Source organism: Eurytemora carolleeae, unplaced genomic scaffold (assembly GCF_000591075.1).
Source record: "Eurytemora carolleeae unplaced genomic scaffold, Eaff_2.0 scaffold160, whole genome shotgun sequence".
Classification (NCBI taxonomy): Eukaryota; Metazoa; Arthropoda; class Copepoda; order Calanoida; family Temoridae; genus Eurytemora; species Eurytemora carolleeae.
The window spans coordinates 283,483-300,206 of record NW_019396112.1 but is presented as its reverse complement, the minus strand read 5'-3'; the positions used below and the strand labels follow the sequence as shown (position 1 = coordinate 300,206).

General features: G+C 32.9%; 1 protein-coding gene across 4 annotated transcripts in view; it reads right to left on the bottom strand.

The window, feature by feature from the left end:
• Positions 1–1,480: 1,480 nt before the first annotated feature.
• LOC111695272 (membrane metallo-endopeptidase-like 1) overlaps positions 1,481–16,724 on the bottom strand; it is a 26,760-nt gene continuing 11,516 nt past the window's right edge. For 2 of the 4 annotated variants that reach the window (XM_023464524.1, XM_023464525.1), the window contains 13 exons: positions 16,370–16,450; positions 15,536–15,672; positions 14,270–14,350; positions 13,237–13,342; positions 12,915–12,985; positions 11,781–11,904; positions 10,007–10,071; positions 8,701–8,787; positions 8,244–8,338; positions 7,739–7,832; positions 7,448–7,679; positions 3,352–3,428; positions 1,481–3,214 (listed from right to left, as the gene is read on the bottom strand). In XM_023464524.1, coding sequence (XP_023320292.1) covers positions 3,106–3,214; positions 3,352–3,428; positions 7,448–7,679; positions 7,739–7,832; positions 8,244–8,338; positions 8,701–8,787; positions 10,007–10,071; positions 11,781–11,904; positions 12,915–12,985; positions 13,237–13,342; positions 14,270–14,350; positions 15,536–15,672; positions 16,370–16,450 — 1,359 coding nt within the window. In that variant the 3' untranslated portion in view covers positions 1,481–3,105. The remainder of the gene's footprint in view (positions 3,215–3,351; positions 3,429–7,447; positions 7,680–7,738; positions 7,833–8,243; positions 8,339–8,700; positions 8,788–10,006; positions 10,072–11,780; positions 11,905–12,914; positions 12,986–13,236; positions 13,343–14,269; positions 14,351–15,535; positions 15,673–16,369; positions 16,451–16,724) is intronic. The other 2 variants (XR_002763833.1, XR_002763834.1) reach the window with 2 other exon arrangements.

Genomic DNA, 16,724 nt, shown 5'->3' with positions numbered 1-16,724 from the left:
TGCACGAACTGTTACCACACCGTTCCTTGGATTTCTTGTTTTTTTTGAGTTCCTTGAGTTCCAGATTTCCTTGAGTTCCTAGATTTCCTTGGATTCCTTAAGTTCCTTTGGTTCCTAGAGTTCCTTTAGTTCATAGGGTTCCTTTAGTTCCATGGGTTCTTGAAGTTCCTTAAGTTCCTATAGTTTCTTAGGAGTCTTGAGTTCCTTGAGTTTCTTTAGTTTCTAGAGTTCCTTGAGTTTCTTGGGTTCCTTCATTTCCTATAGTTTTTTGGGTTTCTTGAGTTCCTTGAGTTCCTTAAGATTCATGAGTTCCTTGAGTTCCTTGAGTTTCACTTAATACTACGTTTCACCCAAATTACGNTATCTATATTTATCTGTTTATTAATCTATCCATCTGTTTATTTTTCTACGCATCTGTTTATCTATCTGTCCATCTGTTTACCTATCCATCCATCTGTTTATCTATCCATCCCTCCATCTGTTTATCTATCCATTCATCTGTTTATCTATCTATCCATCTGTTTATCTATCTATCCATCTGTTTATCTATCTTTTCATATGTTTATCTATCTTTTCATATGTTTATCTATCTTTTCATATGTTTATCTATCTTTTCATATGTTTATCTATATATCAATCTATCTATCCGTTTTTCTCTAATTCTACAAGTAGATATAATTAATATCTAATCTATTAATCTATGTATTTCTGCATCTAATTTTTTGTTAATTTATCTCTCTATTCTACCTTGGATTGGTGTTGTGTACATTTTAACAAAAGCCATTAGATTAATATTTTTTTCGTCCCATGAAAATTTGATTGGTAGTTTAGAAAAGTTTTAGAAAGTAACCTTACAGAACAAATTATTGAGGTTTGTGATGAAGTACGTTCGTTTGAGGCTCCTGGAGTAGTAGTATCATGTCAAGACCAGTAGGAAAATTCGACAAAAAATGTAATTTATTGAACTTTTCGTAAAAGACTCTTTTTATATTGCCCAAAAGTCTAGGTATAACTTTAGATATCATCTGTAAGAAATATTCATGAGATATTGAAAGGATATTGGATATGGTTGAATTGGAATCAGTTAATCAGAACCAGGTTTGCTCCAATGGACAATAATATCCAGGTTGTCTCTTTATCCTGTTCTCCAGGTCTATGCAAACTCAATTCAACCCTGCATATTTAAATTCAGTTCTACTCCGACTCTTCTCTTTCAATAGCTTTTCAACAAAATATTTAGTTTTAAAGTCACAGTATTATAAATATATTTATTTCGAATACAAATATTTACAAATATTTATATTTAATGCTTGAACATAAATTAACAAGATAATTAAGAAACCATGATGAAACAAAAGAATTAAGAATTAGAATGTGATCCAACAGTTATTTAAAAAAGCGTAAAAATTGTGTTTTTCCTTTTTAAAGAGAACTTAATTGAATGGGACTGAAAATGTGATTTTAGGTGAGTTTCCATTTCTAGAATGATATATCCGATTCACCACGGTACCATTCAGAGCTTTGTTTATGATTTATCCAACAAATTCTCTTTATAACTATTTTTATTCTCATTTGTGGTTTCTCTTTTCTGCTTTAGAAAATTTGCAGGAAATTCTCAAAATTAAAACGCTTTTTATTCTAGAAAAACAACGATATATTCCACATTATTGATCAGATAAAGGTTTAAAGGATACCACTGTGAATCAGGCATGTTCCTATTTATAACTTAAATTACAACGACAGAACCTTAAAGTACAAATCTAGGATAAAAAGGAAAGATTGGAAAGGATAAAAGTGAAAGGATTGGATGCAAAGGATGGGATGAAAAGGATGGCATGGAAAGGATAGAAGGGAAAGAATAGGATGGAAAGGATAGAAGGGAAAAGGATAAAAGGGAAAGAATGGAGAGGAAAGGATAGGATTGAAACAATAGGATGGAAAGGTTAGGATGGAAACAATAGGATGGAAAGGATAGGATGGACAGCATAGAAGGGAAAGATTAAGATGGAAAGGATAGAAGGGAAGAATAAGATGGAAAGGATAGAAGGGAAAGGATAGAAGGGAAAGGATAAAAGGGAAAGAATGGAGAGGAAAGGATAGGATTGAAAGAATAGGATGGAAAGGATAGCAAGGAAACAATAGGATGGAAAGGATAGGATTGAAACAATAGGATGGAAAGGATTTGATGGAAAGTATAGAAGGAAAAGAATGGAAAGGAATGGAGAAGTATGTGGCTCACAGTGAAAACAAAATAAAACAACTGGGAAAAGAAAAGTATGAAAGGAATGTTAGAACTGTGGACTGTAACAAGTTAACGGTTAGGAGAAATATAAGGTTTATGGTTACACTATACCATAATTTACTATGCAGAGTACCAAGTTCTAACTCTATACAATTACAACAGAATATCATCAACATCTTTATACGTATTCATTGTATAAGTGGTACAAAACCATTCCAAGCACTGGTTTATCTAGCTCAGAATACCGAACGTTGGTTTATCTAGCTCCTAATACCGAACACTGGTTTCGTTAGCTTCGAATACAGAGCACTGGATTACCTAGCTTCGAATACAGAGCACTGGTTTACCTATCTCCGTATACAGAGTACTGTTTTATCTAGCTTCGAATACAGAGCACTGGTTTACCTAGTTCCGAATACAGAGCACTGGTTTACTTAGCTCCGAATACACAACATTGTTTTACCTAGCTTCGAATACCGAGCACTGGTTTATCTAGCTCCAAATAAAGAACATTGGTTTATCTAGCTTCGAATACAGAGCACTGGTTTACCTAGCATCGAAACCCGAGGACTGGTTTAGTTTACATAGATCCGAATACCGAGCACTGGTTTATCTAGATCCGAATACCGAGCACTGTTTTTTCTAGCTCCGAATACCGAGCACTGGTTTACCTAGCCTCGAATACCGAGGACTGGTTAACCTAGCTCCGAAAACCGAACACTGGTTTATCTATCACCGAATACCGAGCACTGGTTTATCTAACTCCGAATGCCGAGTATTGGTTTATCTAGCTCCGAATACCGAGCACTGGTTTATCTATCTCCGAATACCGAGCACTGGTTTATCTAGCTCCGAACACTGGCTTATCTAGCTCCGAATACCAAGCACTGGTTTACAGGATAAAGCCTGGATCCTGTAGGACATTGGAAGGTTTCAGAGAAGCTGGAGGAGAAGAGAGCCAAGTTATCAATTCTAGAAGAAGAAGAATAATTAAAATATGAGCTTGGGATCATTAAAAGAGTTATTTAATTAGCTCGAAAACTGATGCATTTAGAACAATTTTAACGAAGGACAAATTATTAAATGAATTGATTGTATATTTCTCCAACCTAGATTGTGAAGGTGAATGTGGGTTGATGTGAAGATGAACTAATTTCGCTAGACTGCCCATTATTCCACAGTAACCCTAGATATAATATATTATTTATCCGTCCAGCTCAAAGATTAACTTTACTTCTGGTACTTGAAGAAGTAGAAGAAAGTATCTATATTTAATCAGAACAGTATTTATTGCGTTTTCTACAGGGTGTCCCAAAAAACATGGGAATTCAGTGACGAATTGGATATCGTCTTTGTTATGAATTAGCATTGTAATACCTAATTTCAAAAGCCATAATATTATTATGTCTGCTAGGGTTTATTTTATGAAAAGGGTAAAAGACTGTAAAGATGTGTCTATAATGTCTCCGCAAGATGAACAGTGAGGACGGACAAGTTTACTCTATCGTATACTGCAATTTTCTTGTTTTACTAAGTACACCCGTATGCAGTCAAAATATAAACAAACAAAATGTGAACATAGCAGACGAAACTGTTACAGATTACAGCTTTCTCAGTAGGTATCACTATATTAAATCAAAGAATTATTTAGAAAGACGATATCGAATTCGTCACTGAATTCCCATGTTTATCGGGACACCTTGTAGAATATGAGCAGAACATATCTAAAGGATTAATTTTGCTTCGTTCTGTATATGGATTATAGATAAGTTATATTTATACCAGGACAAAATTTACTCCGTCCTGCTGAGGCCGAATTTAAAGAATTTAAATCGCGTCGCTGAACCACCAAAAACCGGTTCCAATTGAGCGCCGGCTCAAATCTCGGAACACTGAATACAATTTCATGTAGAACCAACCATGTTCTTTAAATTCTTTAAATTTTGCCTGTTAACGGAGATAAATTTACTCCAAACCTTTTCATTAAATATATCGAAGAAAAATAAGTTGATACTGAACCAAGAAAAGTGGTTATCAGTGTCCTACTTTAGTTAAGTTTAGTATACTTATGTATCCTAAACTAGGCCAAAATATGCATATCAATACAGAGTAAAAAATAACTCTTTTATAAATGTAATTGGCGGGGTCACATTTGCATAATATTAACCTAATAAATAATAATCCACTAAGCGTAGATTAGAATGTAGAATTAATAAAAATAAAAACTATATTGATAATTCTAAAAATTGTCCAAAAGAAATTGCTTTTGTCTTGTTTTCCAAACATTTCGGTAAAAATTGCACCAAAACTATTTTGAAATATTTTAAGATCCAAAGAACCTTGAGGTTAAATGTAAATTTTTGTAAATTTTTTTTTCAGCATATGCTTATGCTTAAAAAGTACGTTAGAATTATGTCCAAAGTGTTTATGTAAAAACCTAGGAAATGTAAATTGTAAAAATTTAAAAGCAGACTAATTTTAACAGAAAAACACCCGCCACAAACTTTATTTAATTTTCGAATCCCTATATTTTTGCAGACTTGTGATGTTGATATTTCAAACTTTTAGAACAGAATTCATAGTTTTAGGTGTGAATTGTATATCTCCTGCCACTTTAATATGTTATTTGTGCAAATAAATATTACTTACTGTTTTAAAAAATAAAGGTTCTAGGACATGACATCAGAGAGGAAATTTATAAGGGTTGGAAAATTTGAATTTGTTCCTTTCCACGAACAAAATATACTATTAATAAAATTAACTCCGTGATTCCAAGGTTGCAACTCTTGCTGAAAAAACGTTGAGAATTTGGTTAAATAGTTCTTGAAAACCAATGTTAGAAGAAAATGCTTTATATTCCTAAAATGCATGTCTAGACGTGTATTTGATGGAGGGGGCATTGCGACACTTGAAAGTCAATCTAGTCTTTAAATTTTATGCAATTGTTCCTGCCTGCAGTCTAGAATCTAGATCTATGTGGTATGTGGTGTTTGATATATTACCTCAACCTATTTAAATTTTATGCAATTGTTCCTGCCTGCAGTCTAGAATCTAGATCTATGTGGTATGTGGTGTTTGATATCTTACCTCAACCTATGTAAAGGAAACGTAGTTTCTGTAAAACTGTTGAATAAGATCTAATTTTTAGCTTTATCTTGAAGCTTAAACCATTGTTTTACTAAGATATTGCCTAATAAAAATATTTTCCAAACATTGACCTAAATTCCACAAAATACCAGTATTAAACACATGCTAAGTAGGGACTATGGAAATTTTTAACTTGGTAACTATAGGGATTATCCCCCCTCCCNATAGGATTCTGTATAGGATTCTGTATAGGATTCTGTATAGGATTCTGTATAGGATTCTGTATAGGATTCTGTATAGGATTCTGTATAGGATTCTGTATAGGATTCTGTATAGGATTCTGTATAGGATTCTGTATAGGATTCTGTATAGGATTCTGTATAGGATTCTGTGTAGGATTCAAAGTTATCATTTAAAATATATTAACTTTTCTGTTGCAAATGTTTGACCAGAAGATTTGGTTTGATAAAAGCAACGGATCCAGATTTAGTACAAACTTTCCTTCAGATAAAGTTAATTCAGAATCATATACTTACATATTTAAAGAAATTGAATCTTTGTCACACGTTTAAATTTTGTTGATCCCAAATACATCTTTGCAACCTGGGAGCGACTTTAATAAATTTGAGCTTCACCGCTAATCTAACTGTTGCAAGTTCAAAGAAATTTAGTTTTTGCCACAAACACTGATTTTCTAATCCCTTTATCTTTGCAACCTAATGTCGTAGACCTTTTAGATATTTCAAACTACTAATTCTGTTTGTTCAAGTAATCAAAGTTTAAAATATCAAAGTTTAACACAATCGGGTTGCAAAGATATAGTGATTTCAAAATTTAATTTGTGGCAAAGCCTTAATTCCGGCGGAAGGCAGTTCAAATTTATTAAATTCGGTCCCTGCTAGTGTAAACCTTTGATATTTTAAACTTGGATTTTTGGATGTAACACAATTCATAGTTTAAAATATCTAAGTTGTACGACATTGGGTTGCAAAGATATGGGGATTACACATTTTATGGCAAAGGCTCAATTCCTTAGTAGTACATTTTGACAACAATCTTAACATTAATGAGTATGAAACATTTTTGGACATTTTTTTATCCGATTGAAAATATTTAGGGTTTTCAATTTCAAGAGGATCACAAAAATCTTTAAAGTTTTTCATTCGTAATTAGTGAATGGAAGATCTAAAGTCTCAAGTAGAAATATTATTTAAGGTATTTGAAATGTGACTGCATGAAGTAAACATAAAAAATCGCAAAATTTGAGTAATTGAAGGTATACTTTTAATATTTTGTAAGATTATATATATTTGTTGGATGGAGAGGAGGAGAAATGAATAGTAGAATAAATGAAAAATATTATGTATAGCATAACTACGTGATAAGATAAAGCCTAGGAAGTATGACACAATGAGAAATGGTTTCATTAGTATGCTTAGAATTAGTAATGTAGAAAATAGCGGAGATATGGCAGGATTGTTTACTCTGGGATAGAACTAGAACTAGAACTAGGACTAGAACTAGAACTAGAATTAGAACTAGAACTAGTTGAACCAGTAGAACTAGAACTAGAACTATGGGTTGGTATTATTCCAAAAATGATTCATAAAGATATATGTATGCATTACAATAAGTACACTGTACACTGTACACTGTACACTGTACACTGTACACTGTACACTGTACACTGTACACTGTACACAGTACTCTCTACACAGTACACTGTACACTGTACACTGTACAAAATGACAAACATGTAATGGCCCTTTTCGACCAATTAGTACAAAAATTACAAAGGAATTGAGTCTTTGCAACAATCTCAAATATTCGAATCCATATATATTTGCAACCGGATGGATTGAAGCTTTGATATTTCAAAATAAGATTATTTAATGTAAAAGAATTAATAGTTTGAAAAAGCTAAGGTCTACGACATTGGGTACTAAAGATATTGGAATTAGAAAATCAAGGTTTGTGGCAAAGACTCAATTCCTTTACAACAAAAGAAAATAATTTTCTTGAGAGAGTAGGGTTCGGATTAGCTTACATATATGGATCTAAAGTAACGACGAATATCAATTGTACTTTTCGGTAGAATTAAAAAAAATGTTGATCAACCTGAGCAATATTGAGGAAGAACAGCTGTGAAGGAGAGAAGTGGCTTCCAGCAATTCTGGTTTTATAATCAAACATATTGCTAACAACGTTCATTGCTTCTATATCAGCAATAGATTCTCCAATGGATATCTCCGGATTGGATTCTATCCTTATTCTCTGACCCTGATACGTATCCTGGATTTGTCCAACCTTGGATATCGTATCCTTCACACACTCAAGCTTCTTATCATACCTAGACAGAAATCATTATTATTATTATCATTTCTAGTATCATTATTATTCTTACGCTACCTATTAAGTGAAGTATTATCTAGTATATCTGAAAGTTTTCCGTTTTCATCCCAACCTACTCCTGTAGGATCTACGCTATGTATCAACTCATGTGCTGAAATAATATCTTATTAAAATGTTGATGACATGGTGTTTATTAGTACTGAAAGAGGTGGTAGCTTTAAAAACTTTTCAACAATTAAAAAGGGTTCTTTATCAGAATTTAAGCAAAATTTATTAAACTATGCGTCTTTTCTAGCGTTTAAACGTAGATTTTTAAACGGCCCTTTGTTCTTCGTAATTTTAAAACTCAAAATTTGGTGGATTTTTTTTTGTAAATATTGATAGATTTTAAAAATAAAAAAATCGACATTTTTTGGTAAACTTGTTTCCTTTTAACCATCCAGAATCCTTGCCTGTGGTCGTGTGAGTTGCCTCAAATAATTTGGGCCTTATCGATTCAACTGTTTTAAAAAATACAAAAAAGCCAAATTTATACTTAGATTGGAAGAATATCTATAGTTACCTATGATAAATGCTACTGGAGCATCTGTAGTATACTGCGGGGCTCCTGGAGAAATATGTAGAAAACTTGAGACCAGACCATAGGGAACCAACACACTATAGAAAATACGTAGTATTTTTATCAAGTTTTGAAAACAGTTTCGGATATTTAAAATGAAATCGTCCGCATGACGCATAGATTCAGACGCTATAAAAAATGCAACATTCCGAAACAGGGTCGACTTTAAAGTGTCCTTTGATTTTATCTTTCTAGCTTCAGATGAAAAGGAAATTCTGATAGATCTTTGCGTGAAACCTTGGAACTTTGGGATAGCTGTGATGAACGTCTAGTTACAGAGCCCCTATAGCCCCCCTAAATACGCCTCGGGTGTCTATCCCTTTCAATCCACTATGATCATGGGTACTATTACCATGATTGTGATAAAATTATCTCGCTGAATCATAATTATAATTTATACCTGTTCAGTTGGCGAATATGGAAAGCATTGACACCTAGCGGTGAAGTTATAACACTCCAAGAATATTCAGCTCTGTTAACCCTTCTCCTACAATATACTCAAGTTTATTTCAGAAATACTTAAAAACCTTAATGAAATTAATGTACATTGTAAAAGTCTCAGACTTTAAATGGTTCACATTGCATAGAAGGTAAGATATTGTAATTGTATTATAACTAGAAATTCAAGGCGCTTCACGCCCTTCTTTCTAGGCTTTTAGGGCGCTTCGCGCCCATCTTCTATTTAAATTATGAAAATGTTCTTTTTGTTTACATTTTAAAACGAAGAAGAAAAATTTTTTTTGCGGATTTTAAAAAAAATTCGCGGATTATCAAGAATTTAATTTTTTTTACAAAATTAAAAACCTTTAAAACACATTTTTTTTTAAATTTTTATCATTCATAAACCTTCCCTGTGGTCACGTGATGTCCCACAAAAAATTTGGGCCCGATCGGTTCTGCCGTTTTGACGTTTATTGGATACAAACAGACAGACAAACAAACAGACAAGCCAAATTTATATATAGAAGGTAGGATTTGGCTGCAATCCTGCAACTTATGCAAATATATCAATACTAGAAATTCAAGGCGCTTCGCGCCCTTCTTTCTAGCCTTAGAGGGCGCTTCGCGCCCATCTCCTAAATTAATTGTGAACATGTTCTCTTTGTGTACATCGTAAAACAAAACAAAAATAATTCGCGGATTTTCACAAAAAAATTCGCGGATTTTCAAAATTTTAAAAAATTTAATGACGATCGAATTTCGATGGAGACAAATATTTGAAATTTTGATGATTCATAAACCTTCCCTGGAGTCCCTAGATGTCCCACAAAAAATTTGGGCCCGATCGGTTCAGCCGTTTTGACGTTTATTGGATACAAACAAACAAACAAACACCAAAACAGACAAGCCAAATTTATATATAGATTTTATCCTACAGTAATAACCAGAAAAACTATTGAACTGCAGAATAGGAAGACGACGTTAAAGCAATACTAAAGTGCATTTGATGTTGTTAAAAAGCAAATAGTTTTACTGATAAGTTATAAAATCACTTATTAAGTAAATGGGTGTGGTAACACTGCACATTTACTGTGCCTCATGTTAATTGGACTATTTAAAGTCATAACTTGAGTTTAAAAGTCGACTTCCTTTTCCAGAGTTTTCTGGTTTTCACTGTACACAAATATTTTTTTTCGGCGTAGATAAATGTTGTATTGGATGCAGGATGAGATAAATCCTAATGGGTTTCATTGATTATCACAAACCTGAGCAATGAATAAATCCTTTCTTTGTGAATCCGAACCAGAGAAACTACATTCCCAAAGTAATCCTGATTAAACATATTTAATAATCCCAATATTAAACACAATTCTGCCTTTAGAACTTAATAAACAGGCTCTTCGTTTAAAAGTGGGTAGACCTGATTCACAACGGTACTCTTTAAACCTTTATCTGATCAATAATGTAAGTCACTTTACAAAGAAACCACCGTTAAACACAATGAAAATAAAAAATGAAGGATACTTTATGCATTCTGGAATTTCTCTGCATTTTTATATTTTTAATTTAATTTTATGCATTCTATCCCTTTCGTTTTCATAATTCTCTCCAAAAGAAAATATGCTGGTTCCTTACCAATATTTAAATTAATATTAATTATTTTTACTCTAATTCATTCATTAATGTTTACATTGATCCATTGATGCCTTAATCATCAGTGTAATTTCAAGTGCCCCTCCATATATAAAAGAATCACAAAGGTAGCCTTCAAACCTGATCTAATCAATAATGTGGAAGATATCGTTGTATTTCTAACTTGAATATCGTTGTATTTCTAACTTGAATATCGTTGTATTTCTAGCTTGAATATCGTTAATTTCTGATAATTTCCCCATGGTTTTTGCAGTGAAATGCGCAAGTCACTTATGTAGTGAAACCATCATAGAAAATAATGAGCTTTCAAATACAGAAACATTAATATCTACTTCATCCTAAATCAAAGCTTTTAAGGGTACCACTGTGAATCGGATATTCCCTTTATATCTAAAAGATCAATTGAAATTACATGTACAGTACCTTTAACTCAGTAATTAAATCACAATTTAAAGATTCAAATTGATAATTCTAGATGTTTCCTAAATGCAAATTAAGATATCTTACATGTTTTCAATCGTAACTTATCTTAACGTTTTGAATTTCTTATACAGGGTGTTCCACGAACCATGACAGTTGGTGAATAGTTTTGAATGTCTTTTTTCATATATTATATTAGATATTAAAGACGTTTTGATAAAAAAATCTTTTATTCGAATATATTTTACTTTTAAATAAATTTTACTATAATATGACAGCGATGTGATATTTTTTATTATTCTCTTTAGTATCAAATAACTTAACAAATTATGGATGAAGCCATTTAAAACTATATCACCAACTGTCATGTTTCCAGGGACTGTATGTATCTAACCAAATACATTTGCTTTTCTAATACTTGTGCGTAAAATCAAAACTAAAGGACCAAAAAATTTTAAATAAATTTTACTATAATATGACAGCGATGTGATATTTGTTATTATTCTCTTTAGTATCAAATAACTTATAAAATTATAAATTATGGATGAAGCCATTCAAAACTATATCACCAACTGTCATGTTTCCTGGGACGTATGTATCTAACCAAATACATTTGGTTTTCTAATACTTGTGTGTAAAATCAAAACTATAGGACAGTGATAACCAAAAAACAATGAAAAAGGAAGACGACATTATGGCAATACTTGTATACGTGTATTTAACGTTGTTACAAAGCAAATAGTATTACTAGACACTTGTAAAATTACTAATTAGTGATGGGTATAGCTGTTTACACCGTACAATTCCTGTGTCTCATGCTCATTGAACTTCTTGAAATTATAACTTGGTTTAAAAGTCGTCTTCCTATTTCGGAGTTTTCTGGTTAACACTGTACGAGGGCATACATTTGTACCAGTAATGATGCGTAAATTTGACCTTCTGTCTAGTTCATTGTGCTATACTTACATTTTGTGATATGTTAATATTTTGTATTGATTGTAGGACTAGATCTCTATCTAAGAAAATATGAGGAATATCAACGTCTATCTGAACCCTCTCAACCTTCCTCAATACTCGTCTCTTGGATTTACTAAAATATATAATTAAAGGGACTGTAAGCGCAATTTAAAGTGACCCTTAAAAGCTTTGTCTGATCAATAAATAGATATCCATGCTTTAGTTTCTTTAAACTGTTCATTTTCATTTGCAGTTTCTCTGCGAAAGTGACTTGCACATTTCTTTTCTTGCTGATATGCAATGTAAAAACTCAAAGCAATAAACAATTTTCGAGTCAGAAAAACGACGATATCTTCCACATTTTGATTAGCTTAAAGGGACTGTAAAGGAAAAATGAAAGGCGGTATAGGCTGAAACCTAAGTATTTTATGAGTTGATCAAAACCCATACGAGTTCTATCTGATATTCCTGTCTCGAGAAATTGATATAAATCTGTGTCAAATTTCTACGAAAATTTACATATAAAAAATGTTGTATAAAATTCGTAGGTTTAAACAGATCATATTCAGCAAATACGCGAACAAATCTGAAAACGACGATATCCAAGAGGAGCCTGAAAAACTTAGGTTTGCTACTTTTTAGATTTTATAATTTTCATTTTTCATCTTTAATAGACATAATTGGTAATATTATTTATACGTCCGTTTTAAGTGAACAGAACTCCCACCAATGGCAGTGCAGTATTGTTGTCACATGTCTGTATCATGTGACCAGTAAACTGCACTACCATTGGTTGGAGTTCTGGTCACGTGATACAGACGTATAAATAATATTATCAATTATATCTATTAAAATTTTATATATGTATATAAATTTTTGTATAAAATTGACACAGTTTTATATCAATTTCTCGAGACAAGAACGTCAGATAGAACTCTTAAGGGTCTCGATCAACTCCTAAAACGCCTATACCCCCTTTCATTTTTCCTTTACAGTTCGATCCTTTAAGGTTTTTTAAGTGTTACGTTGTAAATCGTACATTGCCATCTTTGTACCGAGGGTCACTTAAAATTGCGCTTACAGTCCCTTTAACATATGAAAATTTGAAAATAATGATTATTGAATAAGTTGATAAGAACTAACCTTGACATCCAAGACGTTCTATCCAAATGTTTCAGAGTTTCGGTTTTAACTTTTGAACCAAGATCTTTTACCTAGAAATTTAAACTATGTAATACACAAAAATAAACAAATATTTGCCTATTTTAGCGCAAAAATAATGTTAAGAGAAACTTAATTTATTTTTTTTTTATTTTCGAACCTCGAAAAGATTTTGATTCTACATTTCAAAACAAAAAAAAATGCATCTGTAGGTTTATAAATCTGCAAAAATCTTTCAATTAAAAGGTATTTCTCAAATTATATCTTTGTGTGAATTAATGAATAATGTGTATAAATAGTTTACCCTTGAGAGGAGTTGGTTCCTGTCAAACTGTGTAGCTGAATTAATATAGAGATGAGAGGATGGTATTGGAAGTATACCCTGAGTAACCTGACTACACGTCCTCCACCTAGATATACAAGATCATTACAGGGTTAATATAGAGATGAGAGGATAGTACTGGAAGTATACCCTGAGTANAGAAGCTAAAGCTAAGGGGCAAAACCCTTACAAACCCTAGGGATATTTAAACAATCTATCCTTTCGGGATCTTAGCATTTTGGATATTCTTAAAACCGTACACATCTATCATATGATCCTATAGATGCCAAAATTGTTAGCACTGAAATTCAGCGAGGCTTTTAAGACTCTCTTTAAATCCTTGTGAACCAGAATATTGCGAGTAATCAGCTCGTGAATCAGAATATTGCGAGTAATCAGCTCGTGAATCAGAATATTGCGAGTAATCAGCTCGTGAACCAGAATATTGCGAGTAATCAGCTCGTGAACCAGAATATTGCGAGTAATCAGTTCGTGAACCAGAATATTTCGACTAGAAGTAAAGTAAAAGAAAAATGAAAGTAAAAGTTAAATGAGCCCGGCAGGGCCCGGAGATTTGGAAAAAGTAATTAATTTTAACGAATGAATATGAATATTCTGAAGAGGTTTAACATGGATTTTCATTTGATAAAATACGCCCGGGGAATACACAAAATACGAGTTTTTGCAGATTTTATTTAATCTTTTTTGTTTAATTCATGATTTTATTAACTATTAACAAGCAGTGTAGATGTTTACCTCTCTTGAGAACTAGATTAACGAGACAGAGTAGATATTTACCTCTCTTGAGAACTAGATTTACGAGACAGAGTAGATATTTACCTCTCTTGAGAACTAGATTAACGAGACAGAGTAGATATATTTTACCTCTCTTGAGAACTAGATTATTGAGACAGAGTAGATATTAACCTCTATTGAGAACTAGAATAACGAGGCAGATAAGATATTTACCTCTCATGAGAACTAGAATAACGAGACAGGTAGATATAATATTCACCTCTCTTGAGAACTGTTTAGATTAACGAGACTACTAAGGAAATCTCTCCCGTAGAGAACCAGTAAGCCGAGACGAGCAATTCTAAATAAAACAAAAACAAATTTATAAATCACACTCAACTCATGTACATTTGAATCTACGCTGAACTGACCTAGACCTTACGGTCCGAGTTTGTACTGCCCGGCCCGGTACACCTACTTCACTAGCAGACATACGCAAGGGGTCAATAAAGTTCTGTAGACAGGGCTAGCTGGTGCAATTAGATTGACGCGGGCTGACTTTTTAGGCTGCATCAGGTTAAATTTACAATCACAAACGAGGCAATTTTGCGTTAACTTTTCTTAAACTGCAAATCTAAATGAATATTAATGAAACCAGAGTCCGAATTTAATGAATTGAAGCCGCATCTCAAATCCCTGCGAAAACCGGTTTCAATTGAGCGCCGGCTTGAATCTTGAAACGTTGAATACGATTTTAAGCGGAAACAACCGTATTTGAGCCGCGGCTCAAATTCTTTAATTTCTGCCTCAGATTTTACTGATCGAATGAGACTTCTTTTGACATTCTATAAAAAATTTATTTATTAAGAAAGAAATCATTTTTAGTTTAATTCAATGATCTAAACATATTCAGGAAGCCGGCAAAACGGTTAGACCGATTGGGCTAAAGTTTTTTGTGGACACTCAGCGGTGTCCGGGGAGTATGATAGGCTATAAAAATTAGAATTTTTTTTCAAATTTTTTTTTAAACCTTTTTTTTCAAAATATTTCTTTTTCCCACGGGCAATGCCGGGCCTTTCAGCTAGTCCTAAATATTCTTTTAAAACTCTAATAGGTAAACCAAAACAACATTCAATTCAAGTTTAAAGATATCCTTAATAATCTATATTTTCCGTATCTTTGATATAATAAATGACGTTTGTTTTTTATAGATCATAACCTTTAGTCTTTAAATCTTTCAATTTAAAAGTTAAAGCAGTGGATAACAATTCAAGTTTAGTCGCTAAAGCTAAGGGGCAAAACCCTTACAAACCCTAGGGATATTTAAACAATCTATCCTTTCGGGATCTTAGCATTTTGGATATTCTTAAAACCGTACACATCTATCATATGATCCTATAGATGCCAAAATTGTTAGCACTGAAATTCAGCGAGGCTTTTAAGACTCTCTTTAAATCCTTGCTTCTTGAACCCGTAATACATTTGATAAAGAATACTCAACAGTAAACAAGGTTGTTAAAAGAATAAAGTTGTAGGGAGGNCCTACCTAACTCCGAAGAGAGAAACTACTCTCTCAATCTGTCGAAGATGTGAAGGAAACTGAACCATGTATCTTTCCTCACCGTTCTGCTTTCCAACCAACCTGTCCATCAAGAGACCCCAGTTCACATACTTGAAACAGCTCTAAATACAAATATATATGAATACTATCTCAAGTGCCCGGCGTTGCCATTGCCGTCGCCGTTTGGCCAGCTATAGCTAACATATATAGATACATACATATCAGTTGAAACGCAACAATCTTCTTATAACATTTTATTCATAAACAAATTGTTTCATGCTTTCATGCAATCATCAGTAGATACATACATATATATAAATACTAGCAACTGAAGAGTATCCAGGTTGTATTATCTACTCCTGTTCCTACCTGGAGTTCCCCTGAAGAGTATAGGTTGTATTATCTACTCCTAGTCTTACCTGGAGTTCCAGATGAGAATAAAGGTTGTATTATCTACTCCTAGTCATACCTGGAGTTCTTGAAGAGTATAAAGGTTGTATTATCTACTCCTAATCCTACCTGGAGTTCCTGAAGAGTATAAAGGTTGTATTATCTACTCCTAGTCATACCTGGAGTTCCTGAAGAGTATAAAGGTTGTATTATCTACTCCCAGTCCTACTTGGAGTTCCTCAAGAGTATAAAGGCTGTATTATCTACTCCTAGTCCTACCTGGAGTTCCTGAAGAGTATCCAAGTTGTATTATCTACTACGAGTCCTACCTGGAGTTCCTGAAGAGTATAAAGGTTGTATTATCTACTCCTAGTCCTACCTGGAGTTCTTGAAGAGTATAAAGGTTGTATTATCTACTGCTAGTCCTACCTGGAGTTCTTGAAGAGTATAAAGGTTGTAAACTCTGTTTTCTCTGAAAGCTTTGAGCTCCTGATTACGGTCTGGTAGTGCCTGGTACAAATATAACTGATTAGTTGAATATTGAGAAAATATATCTTTGATTTCTGAGAAAAATACTGGGTTAAAAATATTAAGACAATTATCTAGATTGATGAAGGAAGTTCAATGCAATTCAATTAAATCCCCGATTATTTTACAAAATCCATCTGTAACTTCTTTATATTACATTCATTGGTTGTATCAGATGCTTATGCACATTCTTATCTAAGAAAACTGCAGTTTCATCAATTTTATTCAGCTTTGGCTTAGGCTTTTATAAACACGA